We start from the raw sequence: 23,342 nt of genomic DNA, 5'->3' as shown, positions 1-23,342 counted from the left end.
TTTCTACCGGCCTTGCTCTTCGTGTAGTCGTCCGTTACTAACACGGGGCTGGCATCCAGCCCCGCTCTCCACTGCCATCCCAGTGCTGTATCTGTTGCAAGCTCACTATGATCCCCGCCAGCGCTCCCTCTCCCCGGGGGGATGCCAGCACTGGGCAGGACCTTGGTTTGTGTGTGTCATTTAGAAAAAAAAAAAGGAAACAGAAATCCTGTTCTAGACAGGATGCTGGGTTTTGTCAGTGACCAGGTCTGTTACTGAAGGACTCTCTTGTCCAGTGAGATCTGAGGATGAGCAAGCAAGGACTTCATTTCAGCTAAGCAGATCATCCTCTCTGCCAATATTTAAGAGACAGGATCATAACTTACGTCTTCGCTGGGAAGAATTATTGTCAGACACAATTAGCTCTGCAAATCCTGGCTGTTTGCTAGACACACCCGGGCTTAGTTCTTGAGCTACTTAGAGATGAAGAAATTCTAGGAGTCAGTCTTCTGACCGGAGCAAGGGACTGCAAGAACTCGCTCCATCAAACAGTTCCTTTTGCGGAGTTCAGCAGAGACTAACGCGCAGAGCACCCAGCACACGGGGCTGATCGGGCTGGGGGTTCAGTCCCACGGCGCTTCGGGAAGGGATAACATAACACGCCTCTAGGCAGAAAAACTTCCAGCACTGGTTTTAAAGGAGGGGGAAGGAGGGAGGAGGTGTGAAGGGCTGTAAATACTTTAAGTGCTACACAGCTAAGTCCCTACCCCTATCCATGCCTGCGTCCCCATGTGTACAGGGGTATTTTAACTCTGATTTCTTTTGTAAGACACCCCAGGAGCTACTATGAAAAGGACTAGACAAGAACTAGGGTTTTCTACCACTCGTTTCAGTGGTTAAGGTCTGATCTGATGGTCATCAGAAGCATTGAACATACTTCCATAGACCTTGACGGGAAAAATAATGTAGGACCTGGAAACCTCCCCCCTGTAAGTGTGCAAACACAAGGCTCTCCAGGCTCCAGCGTCTGTGGTTCAGTTGGAAGGGAGGTACCGTATGCACCGACTCTGCACAAAATCTCCTGAGAGAGAGCAAAAGGGATGCTAATTCCAGGCGCTGGGCTCAGACACACTGGTGGTGAACAACCAGAAAGGTTTAAAAAGAAATGCTGACTAAATTAAGTGAGCTGAGCTAGCAGATGTGCTCTTCAAAAGAGCACAGCTCTCTTTTAAATGTCTCCCCCACTGAAATGACATTCTCAAGAGGTTTTTGTCCTTTGCATTTCCTTCAGGATCATCCATGAGGATGGCTTCTCTGGAGAAGACGTGAAGCAGTACAAGCCAGTGGTCTACAGCAACACTATACAGTCGCTGGCAGCTATTGTACGTGCCATGGATACCCTGGGCATCGAATACGGTGATAAGGAACGACGGGTAAGTTAAAAAAATCATGACTGCTTGGGTACAGAGAACTGGGCACCTGGAGACTCCAGAGCACAAACAGGAGGCATTTGCACAATCTGAATACCTTGGAGGGAAAATCAGAGAGGGGGGAAGATTTCTGTCACCCCAGTTGTATGCCCAGTGCACATGCAGTTTGTGCCACAATCAGAGGCACAGGCACAATTGCGTATGACATGCCATTTGTACACCTGCGCTAGCAAGTGTAGCCCTGAGGACCTCTGTGTCACAACAGCCACAATCTCTCATGCCCTGGCACTAGCCAGGCCAGTACAAAAACAAGTTGTGTTACCGAGGGACAGCCTAGATGGAGGTACTTGGGGAAACAGCGAGAGCATGTCCTGCCTGCTGTGTGTGTGCTGGACACACAGGCTGCAAGGAGAAATGTCTCGGGGAGAAGTCTTGCTGCTGTTGAAATCCCTTCCACCAGCCTGGTAATATAGGAGAGCTTTTAGGATTAACCTGACTTTTGGGAGGGCCTGACTGGTTTTTACTCCCCCATTCAAGTGTACCCAAACAGCAATTTTGCTTGCAAACAGGAGGATGTATTACTTCGGTGAGGTTTGTATGGACAGGGTCTCAGGCAGCAGCGTTAGCATGTGTATTATCAGAATGACTGTGTGATGTCTGGCAGCCTTCTCATGCCACACACCTAAGCCAGCCTGTCCTTTTACAGTTGCTACTCTGCTGTTACATTAACCAGCTCCCTATTTTTAAACAGTGGCTCCTCTGTGAGCTGCCCCTGCCAGCCTTTGCCTTTCCCTTTTTGCATTTCTGACTCAGGCCAAGCCCACATGGAGAAACTCAGAGCCCTAGAGAAGTAAAGACCACCCTTTTTGCATGCTGCAGTCCCAGAGAAAGTAAAACTACTCGGTTTCACTGGAAATAGAATAATTTCAGATTAAAGACCTGGTAAAGGCAAAGTCCTATATGCCACTGGGTTTGTCATGGCTATTTTTAGGTAGCTATCAAGTGACAGATGTACGACACCCCAAGCCCCTTATCTGAGGGCTGATAATAAAAGCATTCACTAGAAAGGATGCCAAAATCCTGCTGCGGTGTTACTGTATGAAGAGGTACCTTATTTCTCCCAGTCGCAAAGGGGTATTTTGATTTCTTTGCATCTAGGGATTTTTCCCACAGGAACCCTAAATCCTGGAGACATTTCCATCCCAAACGTAGAGATGATACCATAATGGAGTTCTTGTGAGCTTGCCGAGGACTAATGCTGATGGCTTTCGAACTGAATACATTAATCTGTTGATTACTCGGTGACTCAGCTCTCAGCAAGGCAACGTATCTTGTCTCAGCTAAAAACCTGTGCCCAGGAAAACAGAAACAAATCATTCTCCATGTCTGATAAGTAGTCTGTGGCAGACAGCTTTAAAATGTAAAATTTCTTTTTTTTTTTTAATGCCTGAAATCCTAATCCGAGGAGGGAAACTCAGCAGTGCTTTAGTGCCAGGCCTGGCAAAGTACGAGGTGTGGAGGGGGAGAGCTGTTATCAGGACTGCCAGGAATGAGAGACGGAGTACTGGGCTGCACAAAACGTCACGTCCGTCCATGTTCCTATGGAAAAGATGCCAAATGTTCCTAGGATCGTACGATAACTCAGGCTGGAAAGGAGCTCAGGAGGTGTCTAGCCCAACCTCCTGCTCAAGCAAGGTCAGCTCTGAGGTCAAACCAGGTTGTTCAGAGCTTTATCCAGTCGGGTCCAAAATCCTCCAAGGATGGAGACTGCACAGGCTCTTTGGGCAACCTGGTCCACTGCTTTACTGTCCTCAGGATGAAAAGGTTTCCCTTATGCCTAGTGTGAACCACTCTTGTTTCAGTTTATGATTTATGGCAGTAGGAATCCTACTTTGCCTTGCAAAGTAAAAAGCAAGTTAGATTAAGTTCTCCCCAACCTCGTTTCCCCTAAGGTATGTGGTCCTGGAGGAATTACTCCTGTCTTACAACGTTGTCGTGCTGACTGTGTACAGACAAGCCTGCAACAAACCACCATAAACCAAACAGCAGTCTGGGAGGGCTGACTGAGCGAATCTTCTGCCTTCGTAGATGGGAGTAGTATTCCTTCATCCAGTGGTAGACGAAGGGGAAAGAAACCAAGTCTCTTAGGCCATGGTCTTCCACTTGCTCCTTTCTCTTAGTCAACCTCCGCAGAAAGTTGCTGGTATTAGTATGAAATAGTATTTATTTTAATCTTCCAAAGAAGTGCATCGCTTCTGCTACCCTGCTTTTGTTATTAATGCGCAGCTGCTATAAAGAGAGGCCATTAAACAGGCGATTTGTTGAGCATTATGCTATGTGGTATATCCCTTTCCAGGCAGAGCTTTTCTATTTTAAAAGCCATTCCTCAGCCAAGGGTTTCCAATGCAAATCTTTTAGTGGGGGATTTTCCCCTACTCATCACTTAAGCCCCCAAGAGAAGAGAGCTCGGGAAGGGGAGCCAGGGCTGTGGCTGCTCGAGCCTGATTCAGCAGCAGGGAAGGAGGGGGCACAAGCCCAGGACAGGTTTTCCCCTGGGACTGCTTGGCTATTACAGCTTCCCCCTCCCCAGCGTCATGGGAGATGCATCTGCCCCTGTATCCCTTCCAAATGGCACCCTGACAATGTTCGGAGGAAAAAAAATCCCTCCCCTACTTGATAAATGCGAATGAGACGATTTGTGCTTTTGTTATTGAGGTAAAATAACCAAATCCTCTCTCACTGTTCTCATTTTTCTCCTGCCCATAATTATAGCTCCAGTATTTAGTCTAACAGAAGCGAAGGACTGGGGGAAGAGTCCAGACTAAACCCCTTAGCTTTTGTCAGTCAAAGTGAGATCGATGTAGGAAACATGAGCTAAAAAGACAAATCATGAAAAGCAGATGCTCCAGGTCTCGCTGACCCTCTCTGCTGGTAAGGACCTGTCCCCAGGTTAAGAACAAAACAGTCTGTGTGTAGGATTTCAGTTTTATATGTGCTCCTTGTTCAGGGGAGAGGGTTTTCTTGCAGCTGTGCCTGGCTCACGAAAGGTTCATGGCCCACGGGCAGCACCTAGGTCCTTGTTCTGCATCCTTCAGCACAGGGAGGCTGGAGCTCGTCCTGCCAGCTCATGGCACGTTATCACCGTGCACAGCCCGAAAGGTCAGCCTGAAACTCCAGAAAAGTGCAGAGTCACAAATCCTTTGCGTGTTGCAAGAGGGCAGGCGAAAAAGGAGCAGTCAGTGAGGAGACAGGAGCTGGCTGCGGGAGGAGCGGCGTCCGTGGGTGTCCCTCATCTCCAGGGCCATCACTGCCCTGGGGCTGGATCCCCGACTAGCCAAGAGCAAGGGGTTACACGAAGGAAGAGGGGCAGAGGCTTGGTCTCGCCTGGCTACTCAAAGCCCTCCAGCTGGCCCGTAGGGCACTACTCAGTCGTTACCTTTATAGTCAGATTAACGGGCAGGAAAGAGTCAGGCCGGAACATGTAGCTTCTGGATTGAACAGTTCTCTCCAGTGCAAATGCATTAATAAAGCAAGCTCCTCGCTGGTTCCCTTTCAGTGTACGCAGGCAGAGCAATGGGAAATGGAGATTTAAAGCCAGGAATCTAAAAGTCAGTACAAGTGTTTGGATCTGATCAAGCAGGAAGGGCAGGGAAGTGATGGATTTTCATCTCTCCATTCAAAGAGCCAGTTCTGAAGTCTGGCTTCAGAAATCCCAACCAAGAGAAGCGTAAAGTCTCTTCCTCAGCGGGTCGGTGCTGACCTCAGAAGCTGCTTGGAAATGCAGCACCTACAATCCCACTCGGGTGAAATGACAGAGCTGCAGCCAGGTGGGGGGTCTGGGGGTGTCCACAGCTTGGGGTGGTCCTGGGCTGCAATGAGCCTGCCCGGGTGAGCACGCCGCCCCGTGCAGGCTGTATGAAAACAGCTGTAGAGCGTGGAGCGTGTTCATATTAGCATAAACCAGACAGAAACAGGCTGAAATCATTCAGAAATGACTCAACAGAGAATCCCAACATCAGTCGCGTGGCTCAGATACAAATGTCTGAGGTGGCAGGGTCACAGGTCCAGTGCTTGGGGTCTGGAGGTGGCAGGCGGTGACCTCCAAATTGAACCTTTTTTCCCAGTGGGAGTCTGGAAACGTCTCTGCTTCAACTATGAAAGGGAAAACTAAAAAGCTGCTGAAGTGTTGAAAAACTTTGATAGGGAATTTTTTGCTTTCAGGCTTTGTAGCAAACTGTGTCTGTGGTGTTTTATGCTGTAAACAGTGTGTAACTCCTGAACGGTGAGCTGAGCAGAGATGTACCTGGGACATTGTAAAATACTGGCTGGTAATATTAAAAAAAATCTGTTTATTGTGAAGCCCACCCACGTGGACTGGAGCTGTGTCTAGCCTGCTTCTGAACAGCGGGGTGCATGCAGAAACCCAGAGCCTCCAGCCCCAGCCCCTCTGCACGTGCCAAAGGCAGCGGCAAGACCGAAGGCAGTGGCAGGACCGGGGACACAGCCCCTGTCACCTGCTGCCTTCCAGTCGCTGGAAGGGAGCGGTGTGTGGGAGGAGCTCTCTTTTGTAGGTCCTGCTCTTCTGTAACTGGCTTTTTCTACTTGTCAGCTCAAGATGTTTGTGGATTTTACTTCGTTTCAGGCAGGTATCTGTGTAGACCAGCTGGCTCCTACTGCGTGTCCCTAACCCAAGCTCTCTGAGAAATGTAAAAAAAGCTGGTAATAACTTTGGGGAGGGCAGGCGAGACCAATCAGGCACTGCTGTGCTGGTGGGAAGCCTCCGTTTGCTGACCGGTAGCTGATGGGGTGATGTGGGGGATGGACGCAGGATTCCTGGGTTTCTGCCGCTGCAGTGGGGATACAGTCAGCCCTTTGCTTGCTGCTGTTGTGAGCGATGGGAACTTCACCGCGGTGAAGCGTACCTTAGGGCTGCTTTGCAGAGGAGCAGGATGGAGTGGGAGAAAAGGGAAAATAGAATGAGGGGGACATCAGCCACCCCATTTTTGCCTGGTGTCAGCATTTGTCTGGATGTCCAGCTGCAGCTGAAGTCTGTTTGCTTGCTGCATGCAATAGCCACAACATGCCTACAACCATCCCTGCTGTGCTGGGTCTGCTGGGTTCGTCACCCTGACAACCCCGGACAAATATTTCAGCCTGCCCTTCACTAAGGTGTAAAGATCTGTCACTCCTTTCCATTAAGACCAAAGCCATCTTTCTCGCTCACCTCCCTCTTCATCCCTCCACAGGGTGTATTTCAGTTACCATCATTCATGTTTTTGAGCAGTGGAGACAAATAAAAGGCAGGGCATTTCTCGAGAGGTGGGAAACATAAAGCAGAAAGGAAAGCACTTGTTATTTTCACAGCCTGCCTTGTTGCCGGGGAGGTGGTTGGCTCATTCAAGAAAGGCTTGTTGTTGCTGGCTGAGATGGCCAATGTGTTGGGAATCATTGCTGCAAAATGAGGCTGGAGGAGAAAGGGGGGGACAGCAAAGAACAAGGGAAATCCCAGAGTAAGCTCTCTCTGTATGGTACAGTGCGTGACCCACCAGCCTCGCCGTGTCGATTCTGGAGTCTCTCTAACCAAAAGCTCTGTCTTCCACATCCCACTAATGTATTTTCCTCCTTTGCCACCTTCCAATCCCTTGAGCCCCTGAAAATACAAAATCTTTCCCTAATAAATGATCACAGTGAAGTAACAGCAGAGTGTGAGGAATGTTTATGATAGCCCTTTGCGCCAACTAAAAGAGCCTGAAGCAGTCTACTTCCATGACTTTGCTCCACCTCTTAGGGAGAGTCAAACTCAAAGAGATCCCAGCCAAGTCAGCTGAGACCCGTGGCCAGACAAGGGAGACCTTGCTTTGCTGCAGCAGCAACAGCACAGCTTGACTCTGCGCTCCTGCTAAGCTGAAGTCGTGGTCATCAAGTCGATGATACACGATGATCTTCATATTGCAAAAAAGATCACCCCAGATCCAGTGTCTGGTTTGCCGTAGTCATGCTACTAATAAATTTAGAAGGGAGACAAAAAAGCTTGTGTCATGGCTATAAACACATCATGGCTTGCTCTCATGGGCAGAATTTGGCCTAGAAGAGCCATCCAATTAAATAAGCAGGTTGTAGGGTTGGAGGTTGCCAAGTCTTTGTGTAGAGTTTTACCTAGGCTAAGTTCATCAGTCTGTCCTCCTTTCCAACGTGGGTAATTACAATAGAAAACTGGCGATTCATTGAGGGCTAAAATGTGACCTTAGCTCTGGCACCGCACGGATCACAGTTATTTATAGGGCAGCAGCAGTGGTGATGAGCAACAGTCAGAATCCCAGTGCGCAGGAAGGAATCCTGGGTTTGTGGAGGAGGGAGGTGATATGGGCCCTGAGGAGAAGGGGAGGAATGGGGACTCAGACAAACATAGTCTAGAAAATGGAATAGCAGTGGAAACAGCTGGGTGCTCGAGGCAAGCAACCGAATTGCATGGTCACCGCTGCACCCAGAGGCAGTATCAGCTACCCTTTCTTCCAGCAGAAGACTATCAATCATTGACACCTCCAAAACCCAAAACTTCCCCAGGATGGCCCAATGTAGCCATTTTTAGTTAAAATCCCTCAAGAGTGAAAAAAGGCCGTATGAAGTGGAGCCAAAAGGAGGCAGGGGAGAGCGGGCGGCGGTAGCGTGGCAAGTTGGGAATGTGTGTTGTGTGGAAGGCTGCTCTCTAGAAGGTGCCACCTTACTGAGCGGGTGATACGCCAGCGTCATGTTTTTCGCATCGGTCCTGCTTCAGGACGGTATCTATGGTGTTGGCATGGCAACGCTATAATCCTCACTCAAAAGTAAACACTTGGTCTGCTTTTTGGGTTCTCCCGGACACCGTGGGCTGGGGGTGAATGGGCAGCAGTCAGGGGATGGGGTGGGATAGAAGTTCACCTGGTCTTCCAGTCCCTCTGCACAGTCAGAAACCTGTTCCTAAGAAACACATTTCTAGGGGAAAAAAAAGTATATTTTGATGCACTTCAGCATCATATCTAAGTGAGCCAGATGAGAATCACACCTCAAAATGCCACACAGATCTGTTTCTCTGGTGAGCGCTTGGCGTCGGCCAGGCACTGTAGGTTGGTGACACTTGCCATCCATGCCGCCTTCCCAGTTCCGAGACGAGCCTTATAGCTAACGGTCCTATAAAACCACTGACCAGAACAAACGGCATCAATTAAAATTAGCCTTTTAGTTTTCTTTTGAAGAAAAAAAAAAAGAGGGAAAGAGATGTCTCAGCAGATCATTGATAAGAGAGAGACCACAGTCATCTAGCTCCAACTCCAAGCTCCACATTGAACCTAGTCACATCTTTCACCACCTAAAGAGGGCTTTAAAGGAGATGGTGCCTGAGTCTCCCCAGAGAGGCACAGTGAGAGGACAAGGCAGCGGTCGCTGGTACCAGGAAAGGAAACTCCAGCCGGACACGGGCTCGGGCTCGTAGCGCTTTCCCTCTTCTCTCCGTGCTGTCAGGAGAGGTCAGGACAACCCACTCTTGAAGGGCCACCCAGCCCTTTGGGCGTTAGAAGTGTGGAGGGACAAGAGAGGCCTGAGGATGTTTGTGTATGGGGGGATCAGTGAAAATAGGAAATACCCAAAATTTGATTTTAAAATTATGAGTATCGCCTTCCTCTTGAGCTAGTTGCCAGGAGAAGAGCTGGTCGGATGAATTCTCCTGGTGCTGTTTGCTGCCTGGCTGGTGGGAAGCACAACCTCTTCAGGTGCAAATCCATCTTTAGAGCTGCTTTTTTTCTTTCAACTGCCATTTCAGGCTTGATTTCTGAGTAATGAACAACACTAGTCCTCCAAAGGATCCTAGAAAAGGATCCCCACCTCCCCCAAACTGTCCAACATCCCTTTTCACCCGTGAAAATGCAGACCTCGTGCCGCAGGGAGGTTAGTCTTCCCCGCTCCCTGCTTGCAAGCTCTCTCTTTTCACTGAGAGAGGGATGTATTTTTCTTCCACGAGCTTTATGTGTTTGATACTGATTTTTTTAGATGATGCAGGGAGTATTTTTAGTTTAAAAAGAAGAAAAAAAACCACCAAGCGTGTTCCCTTGGAAGAAGGGCTGCCTGCCTTCCCCTGTCAGGTTGGTTATTCAAATGCAGCCGCAGTTGAGCTGCCAAGGAGGTGGTGAGGTAGGGGAGAGCCAAGCAGCCACGGGACCGTGACATTAGCAGTGAATTAATGGGAGGTGGAGTGCTGCTTTCCCTTCCCGCAAGGTACCGGTGGAAGATGGCTTCTCTGGGTGCCCCTCAAAAGCCCCAGAGCAGGACAACACAAAAGATGGGGTGTTCAAAAATATTTGGCAGAAGAGTGCAGCTGGAGCAGAGCCCCGAGGTGAAAACCTCCCCGCTGCCCACAAAGGGGCTTTCTGGCAGCTCCTGGACCCGGGGTGGGATGCAGGTCAGGCAAGGGCTGGCTCCACCCCACCATCCCCTCCTTCCCAGAGGTCAGTACAGCCTGGCCAAGGGGGATTTCAGCCCATCCGATGGGGCTCGGCACAGCCGCTCCCCGCAGAGCAGACAGCAGTGGCCTTGCCCTGAGCAGCATCTGGTGTCGGTGAACAGTCAGATAGTGTTTGTCCTTCTCTGGAGCCTTTCTGTCCATAAAGGGATTGAAAGACCCGTAAGCCAGAACAAAAAATACATCCAGTTATTTGATGTACTGCACAACTGAGGCACTAAGGTTAAACACACACCACAGCAGAGGCTTGAAAGATGCTTATATGTGTTCCTGACTGCATGGGTGATGGGGCACTTCTAAAATCCTTCCAGAAAGTCACCACCGTGTTGGAGACTGAAGTTGAGGTTGCATCAGGCTGCAGGCCGGGTACTGTCTTCAGGTATGAGTGCAAGTCAGCTCTCCCAGCAGCAACTGCAGATAACTACAAACTACTCAGCACATTTCAAATACATGTCAGTTATTAAGTGGATTTATTTCCATCTCTTCTTGGAGTGCTGGGAAGCGCTGCTGAGTCACGCTGCTTACTCACTGGTTTTAGGAGTGCCATTTAAAATATTTGTTTTCCAAATGCCTTCTGTGATGTTCCTATTATTTGAATGTCTCCAGATGTAAAATGAAAACATTTATACAGGGCATCCCTGGCCCTAAACAGATCTCTGGTGTGTAACTCACAAAAAGGCATAAAACAAATGTTTTGGGAAGGGACCTCTCCCTTGGCTCTGTCATTTGATGTTTATTCAGGGACTGTTAGTGAGGGATAGTGCAGGCTTTGCTCCGAAACAGCAAGAGCGGGCTTGGGACAGCCTGGGAGGGAGGAAGGAGAGCTGGGGCAGCTGCCTGGCTGTGCCCGGGCACGTGGGAGAGGAGGGATGGGGAACACGGACCTTGTTTATGCTGGGTGCTAATAAACTTAGGACACAATATTCTGCTTAAAACGTGCTGACGCTGGGCCTGAGCCCCGCGCCACCCTGCTCCTCCTAAGGGGAAACCTGCCCCTCGAAGCCCGGGTAAGTCAGCCAGGGAGGGAGCACAGCCAGACGGCGGCACCTCAGACGTGTCCCTCGCACGGCATCAGTCATGGGGATGGCAGAAGATCTGCCACCCATGAGGAGTTCATTACCGGCATACAGGTTGTACTGAGGCTGTTCATCAGTCTTGTGTATATTGGTGATAACTGATTAAAGGTACCACATGGGAACTCACTTAACAGCTACAGTGACTGCCTTGACATCAGTCTCACCGACGGAGTGGGGGGGCATCAGCCGCAGCAGGAGCCCAAAGGTGCCATTCACCCAGGTCAGCACCACCACAGCAGGAGTTCCCTTCAAAGGAAGGAAAAAATCAAGATCCAGATGAAGATTCGAAACAGCAAAGCCTCGAGAGCTGCTGTAAAACAGTATCATCTTGCACCGTGGCGATGTTTAGCCTTGTGGTCAAAGGCAGAGGGGAAAAATGTGCAGGAAAAAAGTGCAGGGCATGCGAATCAGCTTGTGTCTGGCTTAGGGTTTGTGATAGATAGTTGCTGGGGGTTGCAGGGCGCCTCATCCTTCCCCGGCAGAGACCCACATCCGCAGCACGTCTCCCCGGAATCGCTCCAGGCAGCGCAGCGCATCCCTCCCGAGTGTCAAAACCCACTCAGGAGCCACAGAAAATCTCACCCACAGGCTTTGAATGAGTTTCCTCCTTTCTGCTGCACTCTTCGTTTCCCAAGGCTGTAGGAGTTTCTGCTTTGCACCATATTATATCTGTGTTGATGGCATGACTGTTGCTAGATACTTTTCTCTTGATAAGAAATAGTTCCCCTAGGTCAGCTATTTATAATTAACTCTTCATTTTCCTATAGATCGGTTTAAGACTAGATTAACTCCATTGATTAGAGGGGAATTACTCTTGATTCATGCTGAGATCAGGGGAATGGAGAATTGAGTGACACATAGGAACAGTCCCACAGGAACGTTCTGGTTAACTCTATGGGTGTCATCTCTTTGTGAGCCCAACTTTCTGCCTTTTGAAACTCCCCCTGAGCAGATGTTTGCTCCTTTGTGGGAAGGGCGTTTACTAATCCGATCTTACCTGCTGGATGTACATTACAGGTGTCAGTTTGGTATCTGGGCTGTTGGGTCACGTGTGGAATACGACGAGTAACTTTTTAGTTAGGCTCACAGCAAAACGGCAGCAAGCCTGTCCTCCAGAGAAGCTGCTTCCAGTCCGAAGAGGTTTTACAAATAGGGATGGGAGGGGAATGTATTGCACAGAGGAAATGAGCAGCCGTTAACGAGAAAAGATGCAAACAGACGTGGGGCTCCAAAATAGCTCTTCACAGGTTTGGGAAGCAGAGTGGTCATGTTCTGTTCCCTCCTACGTGCCGGCAGCAGCCGTGCCCCAGAGGAGGAAGCCTCCTGGCCAGGCCTTCCCCGGGCAAGGGACAGCTCCCACCCGTGCCCACCCGTCCCTGCCACCAAAGCCAGCAGCAGGAGGCAGCGGCGGCGAAGTAGAGAGTTTTCTGAGGCCAGGAGAATGTGTGGCTTGCTGATTTTATTGATTTTTTATTCTAAATTATGACAGATTTTAGTGCTGGTAGATGATATTCCAGGCAACAAAGGAAAATTTTTCTGGGAACAAAATGATCCCAGTAGTCGCCATCCAGTGAGCTTGAGTTAATTCCGTAAAGTTATGAGTTAGTTTCTTCCAAGTGAGAACCAGGTCTCATCTCCATTCCTCCCTTCTATGTGTCATCGCATTTGTGTCCTTTTTTTTCCCTTTTATGCAGGGCAGGTTTTGGCAGCCCAGCCCATCTGGAGGCGCAGTGGGATGTTTCTGGGGATGCCAAACACAGGGGAAGTTCAGGCTAGTTTTTCCTCACCAGCACCTTGGCCAAAGGTCTCGAAGCCATTTTTCTTTCGCCTTTTATTCTCCTTAATTGCTGCTATTGGTACTATAAGCTTAGGGAAGCTTTTCTCTTGCCAAGTTCCACTGCCATATTTATGAGGCATGCAGAGGTTTCTAACGGGTGATATTTATGCTGTCCTTGTTCGAGTCCCTTCATTTTAAAGAGACTTTTCCTTCACCACAGCCTCCCTCGATGCGCATTGCAGGCAACCCCTCCCGAGGCTCACAGCTGCTCACTAGCGAGTTCAAGTGCTGCTTCTCTTAGCTGCCGTGGCACGCGCGTGTCTTCCCCTGCTCGCTCCCACTGGTGAGATCCTTCGCCCAGGAAACGGCACGGGGTTAAACCTGCTGTCCGCGGTTGGTGTGTGCCTGCTGCTATTGCAAGCTGCTTTATTTAATTTACTCCAGAGGCAAAAGATGTACCGAGGCTGAAAAGACCATATTCAGCATTCCAGTGGATCATGAGCCAAGTTCAGGCTGATCTTGTGACAAGTGAGTAGGCAAAAATCCTTATTTCCTCAACTTTCTCTCCAAGAAGAAAACCTCAGGGAAGGCTATAGGAGGATTTGCAGCAGCACACAAGGCTCTGCAGGGCTGAGCGTTTGGCTCAGCTGCTCTTTCTGTCGTTGTGGACTAAGCAACAAGCATCTTCTAGTTCTTGTTGGTGATCCAAGCAAAAACTTGACATGCACACAACAATCCCAACCCTAAAGCCCTGAGCTGTGTACCAGGAGGAGGAAGCCTATCCCCCAGCATGAGGACTCTGAGCAATTTCAGCATCAAGGCTCTCAGGCCATGAGGTTTTGAGGTTTCAGAAACCAAGAGGAGCTGGACCCAAACTACATCTCTGCGTATTTCACAGTCATGGGCTGTACACCCAGACATTTTACCATACTGAATCAGTTTAAAAGCCACCTCTTGGGCTGACACGCATTTTCTGACTGCCCTCTTCCCATTCCTGAAGGCCCTGCTCAGGCCGTTGCCACACTCGATGTCCCCCAGCATCTGCAATCGCAAGCCAGCCATGCCGCTGCACGCTGACACCTCCGATGGTCCTGCCCTGGGCACCGCTGCACAGTAAGGCCAAGGAGCGAGCCATGCCCAGCATGTTTCAAACCAGAAAGCATGATCAGCTGATGATACATTTATTTAGAGAAAGAAGAAAGATGATGAGGACAGGGCTGCTAATAGTAATCTGCACAGGCAGCAGCTCTGAGCTGCCTTTCCAGCACTAATCATCTGTCCTCTAAAATCCTGGGCAGGCGAGACCCCAGTTCTGGGGTCATGCTGCTTGTCAGCGTGCTTTTTCAGCTTCATTTCTCTGGGCTCATCCAAGAGCACAAAGGATGAGGGAGTGGACGGGCTATTCCGCCTTGTCCCTTTCTCCTTTGCCATCAACTTTGCAAAGGAAGAGTGGGCAGCAAATAAATGGCGAGGGCTGACGGGTAGGGGAAGCCTATCGCTCCACACTATCCTTATCTGACTTGCCTTGAAATTCCCCAAGAGATGGCCAGGAATTTGTTCCAGTGCTAGTGAGTCCTCAGCAACCCTTTAGGAAGAGAACTGAGCTCAGGGGCTGAGTCCACCGCAAGCACCAGCTTTTGGCAAGTTAAATTCCAGATGTAAACAGATGTTCTCCCCAGCATCTCTCACAAACACGATTGTACGTGTCAGGCAACACCGGCACACCATGCGGTTATAAGCCTGTTTCCGTAAGAAGCTGTAGGGTGTCTCCTGGGGTCAGGAAGAATCAGCCCAGCAAGTTCCTCAAGCCAGAAAAATCAGATTTCCCTTCCTACTGATCATGCAGTTCCTGGTTCAGAGCAGGAGTTTCTTATCAGATTGCTACACTCAACACCACGAAGGAGGTTTAATAGTGCCAGGACAGTTTCCAGTGAACCGTCTGTCCCTATCCCACTCACCAGCGCTGAACTGGGTTCTTCTCTTGGCTCTTCTAGCGGAGGGGTGATCATCCACAGGCTGAAGAGTGGGCTCTTCTCAGGTGGGCGGGGGCCGTGCTGACTTTGCTCTATTTCTTCCTCGCTGAAGCAGATGTCTCCTCTCCTCCGGGGCTGGGGGAAGTGTCAGTGCTTCCTTCCAAGGCGAGTGTCAGGATTCGGGTGAGCTTCACTCAAGCACCCTCTGCAAGCGGCAGCCCAGGTCCAGACACGCCACAGGGAGACATCCACTTAATTTCTGTTTCCTCTCAGTTAGCCTGGAAGGGGAGTCTGCTAATGAATAGTGCCCATTAATGCTTGCGGTAAAGGTGTTCGCTCTGAGAGATGAACTTCTTCCAAAGCCACAGAGGCCCAGCCCCTGGCCTCTATTGTGGGTTACCAGAAGGCATCGCTGGGTTTGAACCAGACATCAGGTCTGTGAAACAATGAGCTGAACTGCCAGCACGCTGGTGCACAGGCACAAAATTACAGCTATAAATCCAGGGCATCTGAAGCAGTGCCCAGCACCTGAATCTGGGTGGACGTATTCTAGAAGCAGTCAGAAATAAAGCGCTTGATATGCAGAAGGAAAGGAGATTCAACATCACATGTGGGACTATCAGCACAGCTTCTTCGGTGGTTGTTTCCAGCTCTTACAGGAAAGAAAGGGGCAGGAGGTTCTAGTTACATAGGATACCAAGCAGTTGAGTGATACAAGTAGCATCTCCGTAACTGTAAAAGGTTGTTCTAAAGGTCAGATCTGCATGTACTCTCCTAGCTCTGTGAATAGCTATGCCTTTCATCCACAAGTTGAGCTTTTGACTAGGACAGGCTGAAATAAACAGAGCTAAAGCTGTCCCATCCATTATCGCTGGGAATGGCTTGTTTCCAAGAGCAGGCTCTGCCTCTGCAGATAGGACGCACACCGTGGCAGAGAGCAACCCGAGCGGGCAGATGGCTCACGTGGACCATCCTCACCACCAAGCCTTCATCACTGGGCTTCAAAATGCCGCAGTGCCCCTCTGCGGAGAGTTCGGTATTATTTATCTGGAGTTAGGCTTCCTTTTCCAGCCCCTAAGGTGAGATGTCAGGAAAGAAACCCTGGCAATCCTGCCTGTATGTTTTCTCTCTCTCCCACCAAGTCAAAACAGAAGGGCCCTGCAGCCCTGATGGCACAGACAGACTGACAGAGACAGGGCAGACGAGGCTCTGATGGTTTTGCCACCTGAGTTCCTGGGGGTAACACAACCCTGCTCTTCCCATACTTTTATTGATGCCCTTCTGTTGCTGTGGCAACAAGGCGCTTTAATTGGCGAGTAAGAAACAAAATTAAAAACAAAGCAGTTTATTAAATGTCAAACCAAGTCAGTGTGTCTCACCGAAATTCCCCCAGGGCACCGAGACAGGAGCATGGTGACTCTCCAGACGTTCATTCGGGAGCAGGACTCCTCCAGCGAACAGGCAGCAGTGCCGGAGGGTAACAGTTCCCCTGGGTCTGCACGTTGCCATCATCTCCGCAGGAGCCGTCCTGCCTTCTTCACACATCAGGCCAGGCCCTGAGATACCGATATATCTCGGCAAAGTCATTCCTACTTCCACGTGTAGGTGGAGGAAGGCAGATACCTTTGCAGGCTATGCTAAACCTCTGCACCCTACACAACGCAGTCCTGCTGCCATCTCCATGTGCCTCAGAGGGAAAGTCCTCAAGCAGGTGGTGGAGCCATGCCCATTATGAACAGAGCATCTGGTCGAGGAACTCCAGAGCTCTGTGCCAGCAACCCTATCTGCTGGGCTGATACAGGTGAAGTAGGTTGAGAGGTGATCTCTCAGTGAAAGCAGCTCATCTTCAACCAAAAACTTAAAAAATGTTACCAATGACCCCTTAGTCTACGCCCAGAAGAAAACATAAGCTGAAAGACTTAATTCTTGCTTGTGGAACTAGAGAAACTAGTCTTTGCTATCCTGGGAAACAGCCATCCAGGGGTTGAGGCAGGAAGACCTTAAAGTGCTCTGGTTTCTGGTAAAAGAGCCAATCCTGTAATACTCTTTTGCGTCACCAGATTTCAAGAAGCAACTTTTTGTTGGTCTATCCAGCTGTCCTATTTATAACCACCTTATATATTATAAAAAGTGTATAATTCACAGTGCTTTCTAATTAGATGTTGTAACTACAATCCTATTTCCCATCACAGTATTTTAAAGTCTTATGTTAACTATATCGTGCAGGGCAAACTCTTCAAGGGTTCGCAGCCAGCAATTATGTGCCGCTTTGATTTGTACATAAAGCTGATGTGAGCTCGCATGGCAACATCCCATCATGACGTCTGAAAACCTAGGATTAAAAGGCACTCTTAAAGCTCTGTCCAAAATCAGGGGTCACTTAGTCCGAAGCATGGCAACTCAGAGCAAGCTTGCCAGGCTAGAAAAGATTTTGCAATCCCAGTCACTTCTGACCTTTCCAAAAGGGCTGAATTTTCAAGAGTCCATATTTGGTAGATCTCCAGAGCAATCTACATCTAAGTTTGTGGCTGACATTCAAATCTCTAAAAATGGAAATGGGCCTTCTCCACTTGAACTTGAAGATTATACGTTGTAGAGGGAAAGATCTTGGGAGTAACTGGGCTGGTGTGGTTAAGCAAACACAGCTGGATTAGCAAAGGATGGGAGTAGACATTACCCAGTAGCACATGTGCATGCGTAATTGCAGAAGTAGTGGGAGCTGTTTCTATATGTTCTTAGAAGTGAGTATGTACATAGAGGTGCTCGCCCTCTTTGTGCAGATCAGATAGCCACTTTGACTCATTAAGAGACCCCTTAGTAGGTATGAATACCAAAGATTTACTAAATGCACTGGCAAACTTATCCATAGAAAGTTTTCCCATGCATGTTTGAACCTTGGACCTCTGGTATGCTCTTTGCAAGTGTTCACTAAAAAAAAAAAAAGAACCAACCACATTTCCCTGGTATTCATAGAGTGAAAAAGCGCAGTAAGACTGTAGAGTCCCTGTGATATTTTCAGGGGGCAGTTCTCAGCTATCTGGTTAGCTTAAGAGCTCCAATTTGGGAAAAACAACAGTTTCTAGCAGTGCTCTGTACCTGCCTTTGCCTCCCCCTCTATCTTAAAGACCGAAACCTTTGAAGTCCTGCAGAGGTGTGTCAGCACAGCAGAACTGGTCTTGCCAAGCTTCTACACTAAAAAGAGTAGCAGCCCTAGGTCAGGGCCTCCCTTAGCTGAGCTGTTGGAAGACAACAGTGAGAAGTTGCCAGGGGATCGTCTCTCCCTCTCCCCTCTCTTCCCCCAGCCCTCCCTGCTCCAGCCACGCCAGGCACGAGCACCCCTGCGCAGAGCGCAGCTCCTCAGCCTGCGCACATCCAGCTCCGCTGAAGTCAGTCTGGCCCCAAGGCTTGTTTTGCTATTTTACAGCAGAACAAATAGAGCAACATTTCATAACGTCCTAATGAGGCACACTGAAGAATGCCCAGGAGACAGAGACAATATCAGTGTTCCTTGGCACGGAGAGAAAATCAAAGGCATTTGTTTGTTATCTGAAATGTCGATCTCTGTTCCTTTCAGTGCTGGGCAGACATTTTTATAGTGGAGGTTCCTGGAAATACTCAGATGTCACCGTTAGCGCGTTCCAAGAGCGTTATTTATTTTCAGATGTACCTATACACACTGAGACTGAAGCAAGGAAATATTCAAAGCCATTATGGGGTTATTAAGCTTTAAGTAGCACTTTGCACTCTGTATGGCCCTAAAAGACCTAACGCTTGTGGACCCATTCTTCTTCCCATTGAATGGGAATTATATCATTGACTTGAGAAAGCCCTAGTAAGAGAGGAGTCTTTGCCCACTAAATTGCCAAGGGTGGAGCCCAGCAACACCCTAGCAGAGACAGATTGAATTCAAAAGACACCAGCCACATCTGGCCAGGGCATTAAAGGAACAACATCTGTCCTGTAAGAGTGAGCGTTTGGGAGCAGCTGGTCTCAGTCTCTACTTGATGCATCAGAATTAAAACTGGTGCCATGAAGAGGCATCACTGCAGCCATGCCCATCCCACTGCATTACAGTACAGCACAGCTCACCAGCATGGGATCTGCCAGCGTCAGCCCCTTCCCAGGCGCTGGCAGGGTCCAAGTCCGACAGCCAAGGCCAGCTCTCTGAGCGCTGTGATCACCCTCTCGCCTGCAGAAAAGGCAGCGGTACCTCTGCGTCGTGACAGCTGCTAGAGCCTCACCTACAATCCTGATGGTGCCTCTAGAGAACACGCTGTTCATTCTGGCAAGCCTGCTGCTTTTTTTAAAGTTTCAACACTTGTTAACCATCTTGCACTTCTCCAGCCTTGGTGAGCAGAAGACATATACCAAAGGCAAAAATAATGATATCAAAATACCTTTGGAGTCTGGCTGAGGTTCGAGCTGGGACAGGAGCTAGGACAGTATTGGGTGCATTTGCTGGGAGGAGCTGACAGCGGGATCCCACTTCAGGTTTGGGCTCAGAAGGCTCCTGAGATCTGCCCGTCAAGAAAGCGGCAAAGACAGACCGGGCTCCATCTCCTCACCCACGCTGGCAGAGGGGTATTTGCCAGCCTGGTGTAGCTGCAGTTACAGATAACAGGAGGGTTTGCTGCTGTGCAAATCTCAAAGGAAACATGCTGCAGGGTGGGCACATCCAGGTAGGGTGATCCGAGGGACGAGTTGAAGCCCAGGGAAGGTGAGCCGAGATGACCTGTTCTTCAGAACGACTGAAAAATTCCTCTTTAAATCCCTGAACAGTGAAGGCTGTTGTGTTATTAAGAAACCAGGCAATTGGAAGGTATTATCCCATTAAAGGAAGTACATCTCTTGCAAAAAGTGTTTCCTAAGGAAGCAATGCTGTTCTGCTAAGGTTGACCTTGACAGAGATTCCTCCATTCTCAGTTGGGTCTGGGAAGCAAGTATGTTAATAAACTCACTGCCGAGCAATTTAGCGTTATGATGTACACTCTGCTCACTCTGGAAGCCCAATTAAGCATAAGAGAACAATGAATTTTTGCTTATTTAATAACGGTTTTTTGGAATGTCACTGTTTAAAAAAAACCCAGCAAATGAAATAGCCCCCCATCCCTCACCCCGGCACCAAAGCCAGTTATCTCAACTAACTCAGATATGTTCAGTGTGGTTTCTCCATTAAAAAGCTGTCATCTGTAGGACTGTAATCATCCATCCATCCATCCATCCATCCATCCATCCATCCATCCAGACTGTATCAGCCATCCCGCTTGTAAAAACAGACATTTTTCTGTTATTTTTGAGGGGACACAGGCTGTTCCACAGCTCATGCCCACTGTTTCAGAATGCCTCTGCGAGAGATTGAGAAAAGGAGAAGAGCAGTTAAAAAAAGCAATTCAGACATTAACAATGTCATGGCAACAGCAAATTAGAGCCTCAAAAGCAGAGCTCGGCTCACTAAAGGTTTAGGGAGTCACTGCACTGCAGGACTGAATGACATATTTAGCATATAAAAGAGGTCCCCAAATGTTTTTTGTATGTGTGATAATGATGCCAAGCCGACTGCTATTTAAGCATATTTTTGCCTAACTGTGGATTTTTTTTTTTTTCCTGCAAAAGATTTTAAAATAGTATACTTTTCAGGTGAACGTGGGTCTGGTTTGGTTCTTGGGGAACTTTGGCATTTGCAGGCGTAATCATAAACATCAGCTTTTGCTCACGCAGAAAGCGACTGCTGTAGCAAAAATTGATAGGAGGAGAAATTGAGCATTTTGTGAAAAGTTACCCAGCGAGGGATTTTGTATCTTGAGTAGGATGATCTAACATGAGGTGACAGCCTGACCCGTAACCAACAGCGAGGTATGCAGTCTCAAATTCTGTGTCTTCACCTAACGCTCTGCATGTGTACAAAGAGACAACAAACCTCCTTTGCTATTTCTTTCCCCTCAGTGCCCTATAGCTTCCCTTCCAGGTTTCTCAGCCTTTTTCTTCCCAATGAGGTCAATCATGTCAAGCTGTCCAAGTATCCAGTGGCCATTCCCACCTCCCATAAGCTTTGCTTGACTGATCTTCAAGCTTCATTCTAGTGCTTGGTCTCTTGATTATATTAGCTACTCATGGCTGATACCAGTAATGGGATGGGATCAAGGTGAAAAAAACCTGCATTGCGAAAAATGTCCTCTAGTTTTAATTTGGGCTTATGCCAGGCTGGCAGAGAGAGAAAAACTCCAGCAGAGTATGTTCCTTACACTAAAGACGACTCAGAAGCGAGACAGTACTCAACTTTTATTTGTCCTGTGTTTGTATCCTTCTTCGTGCCTTTTGTCCCCCACACCTCACAACTTTTACCCTTCCCCTTTACCTTTGCTATACTAGCTTGGGAAGTTGAGGCAACGTTTGAAAGACCTTGGGAGTTTCTGTTGATCTAAGTAGTCTCTCATGGAGCACTCCATGCTGGTGGTCACTGCTAATGTTTTCAGACTCAGCAGCCTGATACTGGATGGGAAAGTCTCTGAGCATTTGAGGCTGTTGCAACATTTGCCCATTCAGTTGCCACATCCTGAGATTCTCCTGCCTTTGAAGATGCTGGGTGTCTTTTAGCTAAGTCTCTACTTCCCATTACTCCTCTAAGTTCTTTCAAGTCATTTCTCACAATGTTGGAATCTTCTGGTTTTGAACTTGGCCTCAAAGTGAGATTTTATATACTGCTTGCACACACACCCTGAGTCATAGGGTCAGGTCAGTTTGGAGCTGTGAACTTTCCCAGTATGTTTCAGACCAAGTTCTGCCTCCCAGTGACTCAGTACCAACAAGTCTTTAAGCCTCACCCTGTTGATACACAGAGAAAAGAAAGACAGCAACCTAGCAGACTTCAACAGTTATGAGCTTTTGTAGTTCAACAGCTGTGAAGTCCTGTACGTGGATGCAAATCCACTGTCCTCTGTACCGCTGGAGGGGCTGTGAAGCACTTAGGTTTTGAATCAATCAGTACCAGAGCTGCCACAGAGCGAGCGTGGAAGCTTTTAGTGGTTTGTGCAATTAAGCTTAAGTGGGATAAAGAGGGCTTTCAGCCTGTAACAACGCCTTAAGTTAGGGCACGGTAGAGTTCGAAGTCTGCTGTTTCTTGCATGCTCCCTGTAGCACTTACGGTTGGCACTCTTGGGCACCGTCATGGGGTTGTGTGGTGGAGGGGTTTTTTGGCTGGACCTGGCCAATGGGTTGCTGAACAGCCTTAGGGCAGCAAGAGAGCTTCGCATTTCCAGGTGAGCAGGGAAATTGCACGTACACAAAGCAAGATCTGAATAGTGTAACTAAGAGCAAAAACTATCTGCAAAGAGAAAAGGTGTTTGGAAGTCAAAGTCCGAGGAGTTCCCAAGGGTCCAGCCTCCAGTTTATGGTACAGTTTGCCATTGTCCTCTTCTTTAGGAACTTTAAAAAAAAGCAATGCTAGGGCTTAGATTTCACACTTCCTGGATTTCCCTCTACTCCCTGTCTGAGCTCCTGACTGCTCTCAGTTACAGGAACCCTAAAACCAGAAGCACCTCCTACATTGCTGCAACGCCCAAGCAGTTGAGCCAGAGCCCAGAAAAGCCGTTGTTGTGAAGGTGGTAGAGCTTATTTCTCTCCCAAAGAAAAGTGTCTAAGACATAGTTTCTTAGTCTCAAAGCCATGACCTGGGTCCCACTCTGCTTTGGGAGAGGGCACGAAGCTGCCTCCAGACAGACAGCTGGCTGGAGAAGAGCAGTCAGGCTGCAGGCAGAATTGACTGGGGGCAGGTAGCTGGGGTAACCCTTACAACATGGACATTTTTTCCTCTCCAGATTGAGGGAGGTGACTATTTGGGAGGATCTATTGCATGCAGATAGAGTCTAGAAGGGTTAGAAGAGAAGAATGATAGTGAAGGGAAAGAGAGAACACATCGCTGTATCCCTCCAACTTTTAACTTGGTTGCCTATCAACAGCTCCATCTTAAAGAGAATAACTCTGCTGTCAGGAGCTTTGGAGCCCCTCTGTGCTCTGCTGATCTCCTATTATTGCTTGTCAGAAGCCCCTTAAAACAGAGTATGGATTTTCTAACAGAAGCCCTAATTGCTACATTTGAACATGACTTACCCTCTCGAGTATGTGGAGCCCTTGAGTTATCTGAAACAGCAAGAGAGGTGTACCCTGAGCTTTCCCCTGCACCTGCTCAGCTCTCCAACATCCTGCTCTCCTCAGTCCCCCAGAGCAAAAGCCCTTCTGGCGCACTGGTCTCTCTGTTTATGTGGCTCTGCTAACCATTATTAGCAGAAGATCATTAGCAGATGAGTAATACTGGCTGTGTAAATCACCTGATGAAGAGTTCCCCCGATAAGGCTGGGCCCAAAATATTTGACAGAGCATCTTTAGGCTGAGACTAGCTGTAGCTGTTACTGGTCGTGAGCACAGGGGCCTCTCCCCAGCCCACCCAGCGCTGATGTGCCCTCGCCCACAGACGCGATTCCTAAATCCCACACCTCTCTGTCCAGCTTGCTGTGGGTTTTGTTAACCCTTGTTCCATTGCTAGTCCTCCCAATAAACCTGCAGGGTGCTGGAAAGTAGGGTTGGTGCTTTGTTTTCATGCGAGCCGTGTGTTTGCATGGG

The 23,342-nt window shown here is 48.7% G+C and overlaps 1 protein-coding gene across 3 annotated transcripts in view; it reads left to right on the top strand.

Moving 5' to 3' along the window:
• The window catches only part of GNAO1 (G protein subunit alpha o1), a 137,835-nt gene that overhangs the window by 48,947 nt on the left and 65,546 nt on the right, over positions 1-23,342 (top strand). For all 3 annotated transcript variants that reach the window (XR_011049110.1, XM_068411656.1, XM_068411657.1), the window contains exon 3: positions 1,271-1,412. Coding sequence is in view for 2 of the 3 variants with exons in the window: in XM_068411656.1 (XP_068267757.1) it covers positions 1,271-1,412 (142 nt within the window). In the remaining variant the exon portion in view is untranslated. The remainder of the gene's footprint in view (positions 1-1,270; positions 1,413-23,342) is intronic.

The sequence above is a fragment of the Nyctibius grandis genome, chromosome 12 (assembly GCF_013368605.1).
Source record: "Nyctibius grandis isolate bNycGra1 chromosome 12, bNycGra1.pri, whole genome shotgun sequence".
Classification (NCBI taxonomy): domain Eukaryota; kingdom Metazoa; phylum Chordata; class Aves; order Nyctibiiformes; family Nyctibiidae; genus Nyctibius; species Nyctibius grandis.
Note: the sequence above shows the minus strand (reverse complement) of the source record. Positions and strands in the feature narration are given on the sequence as shown.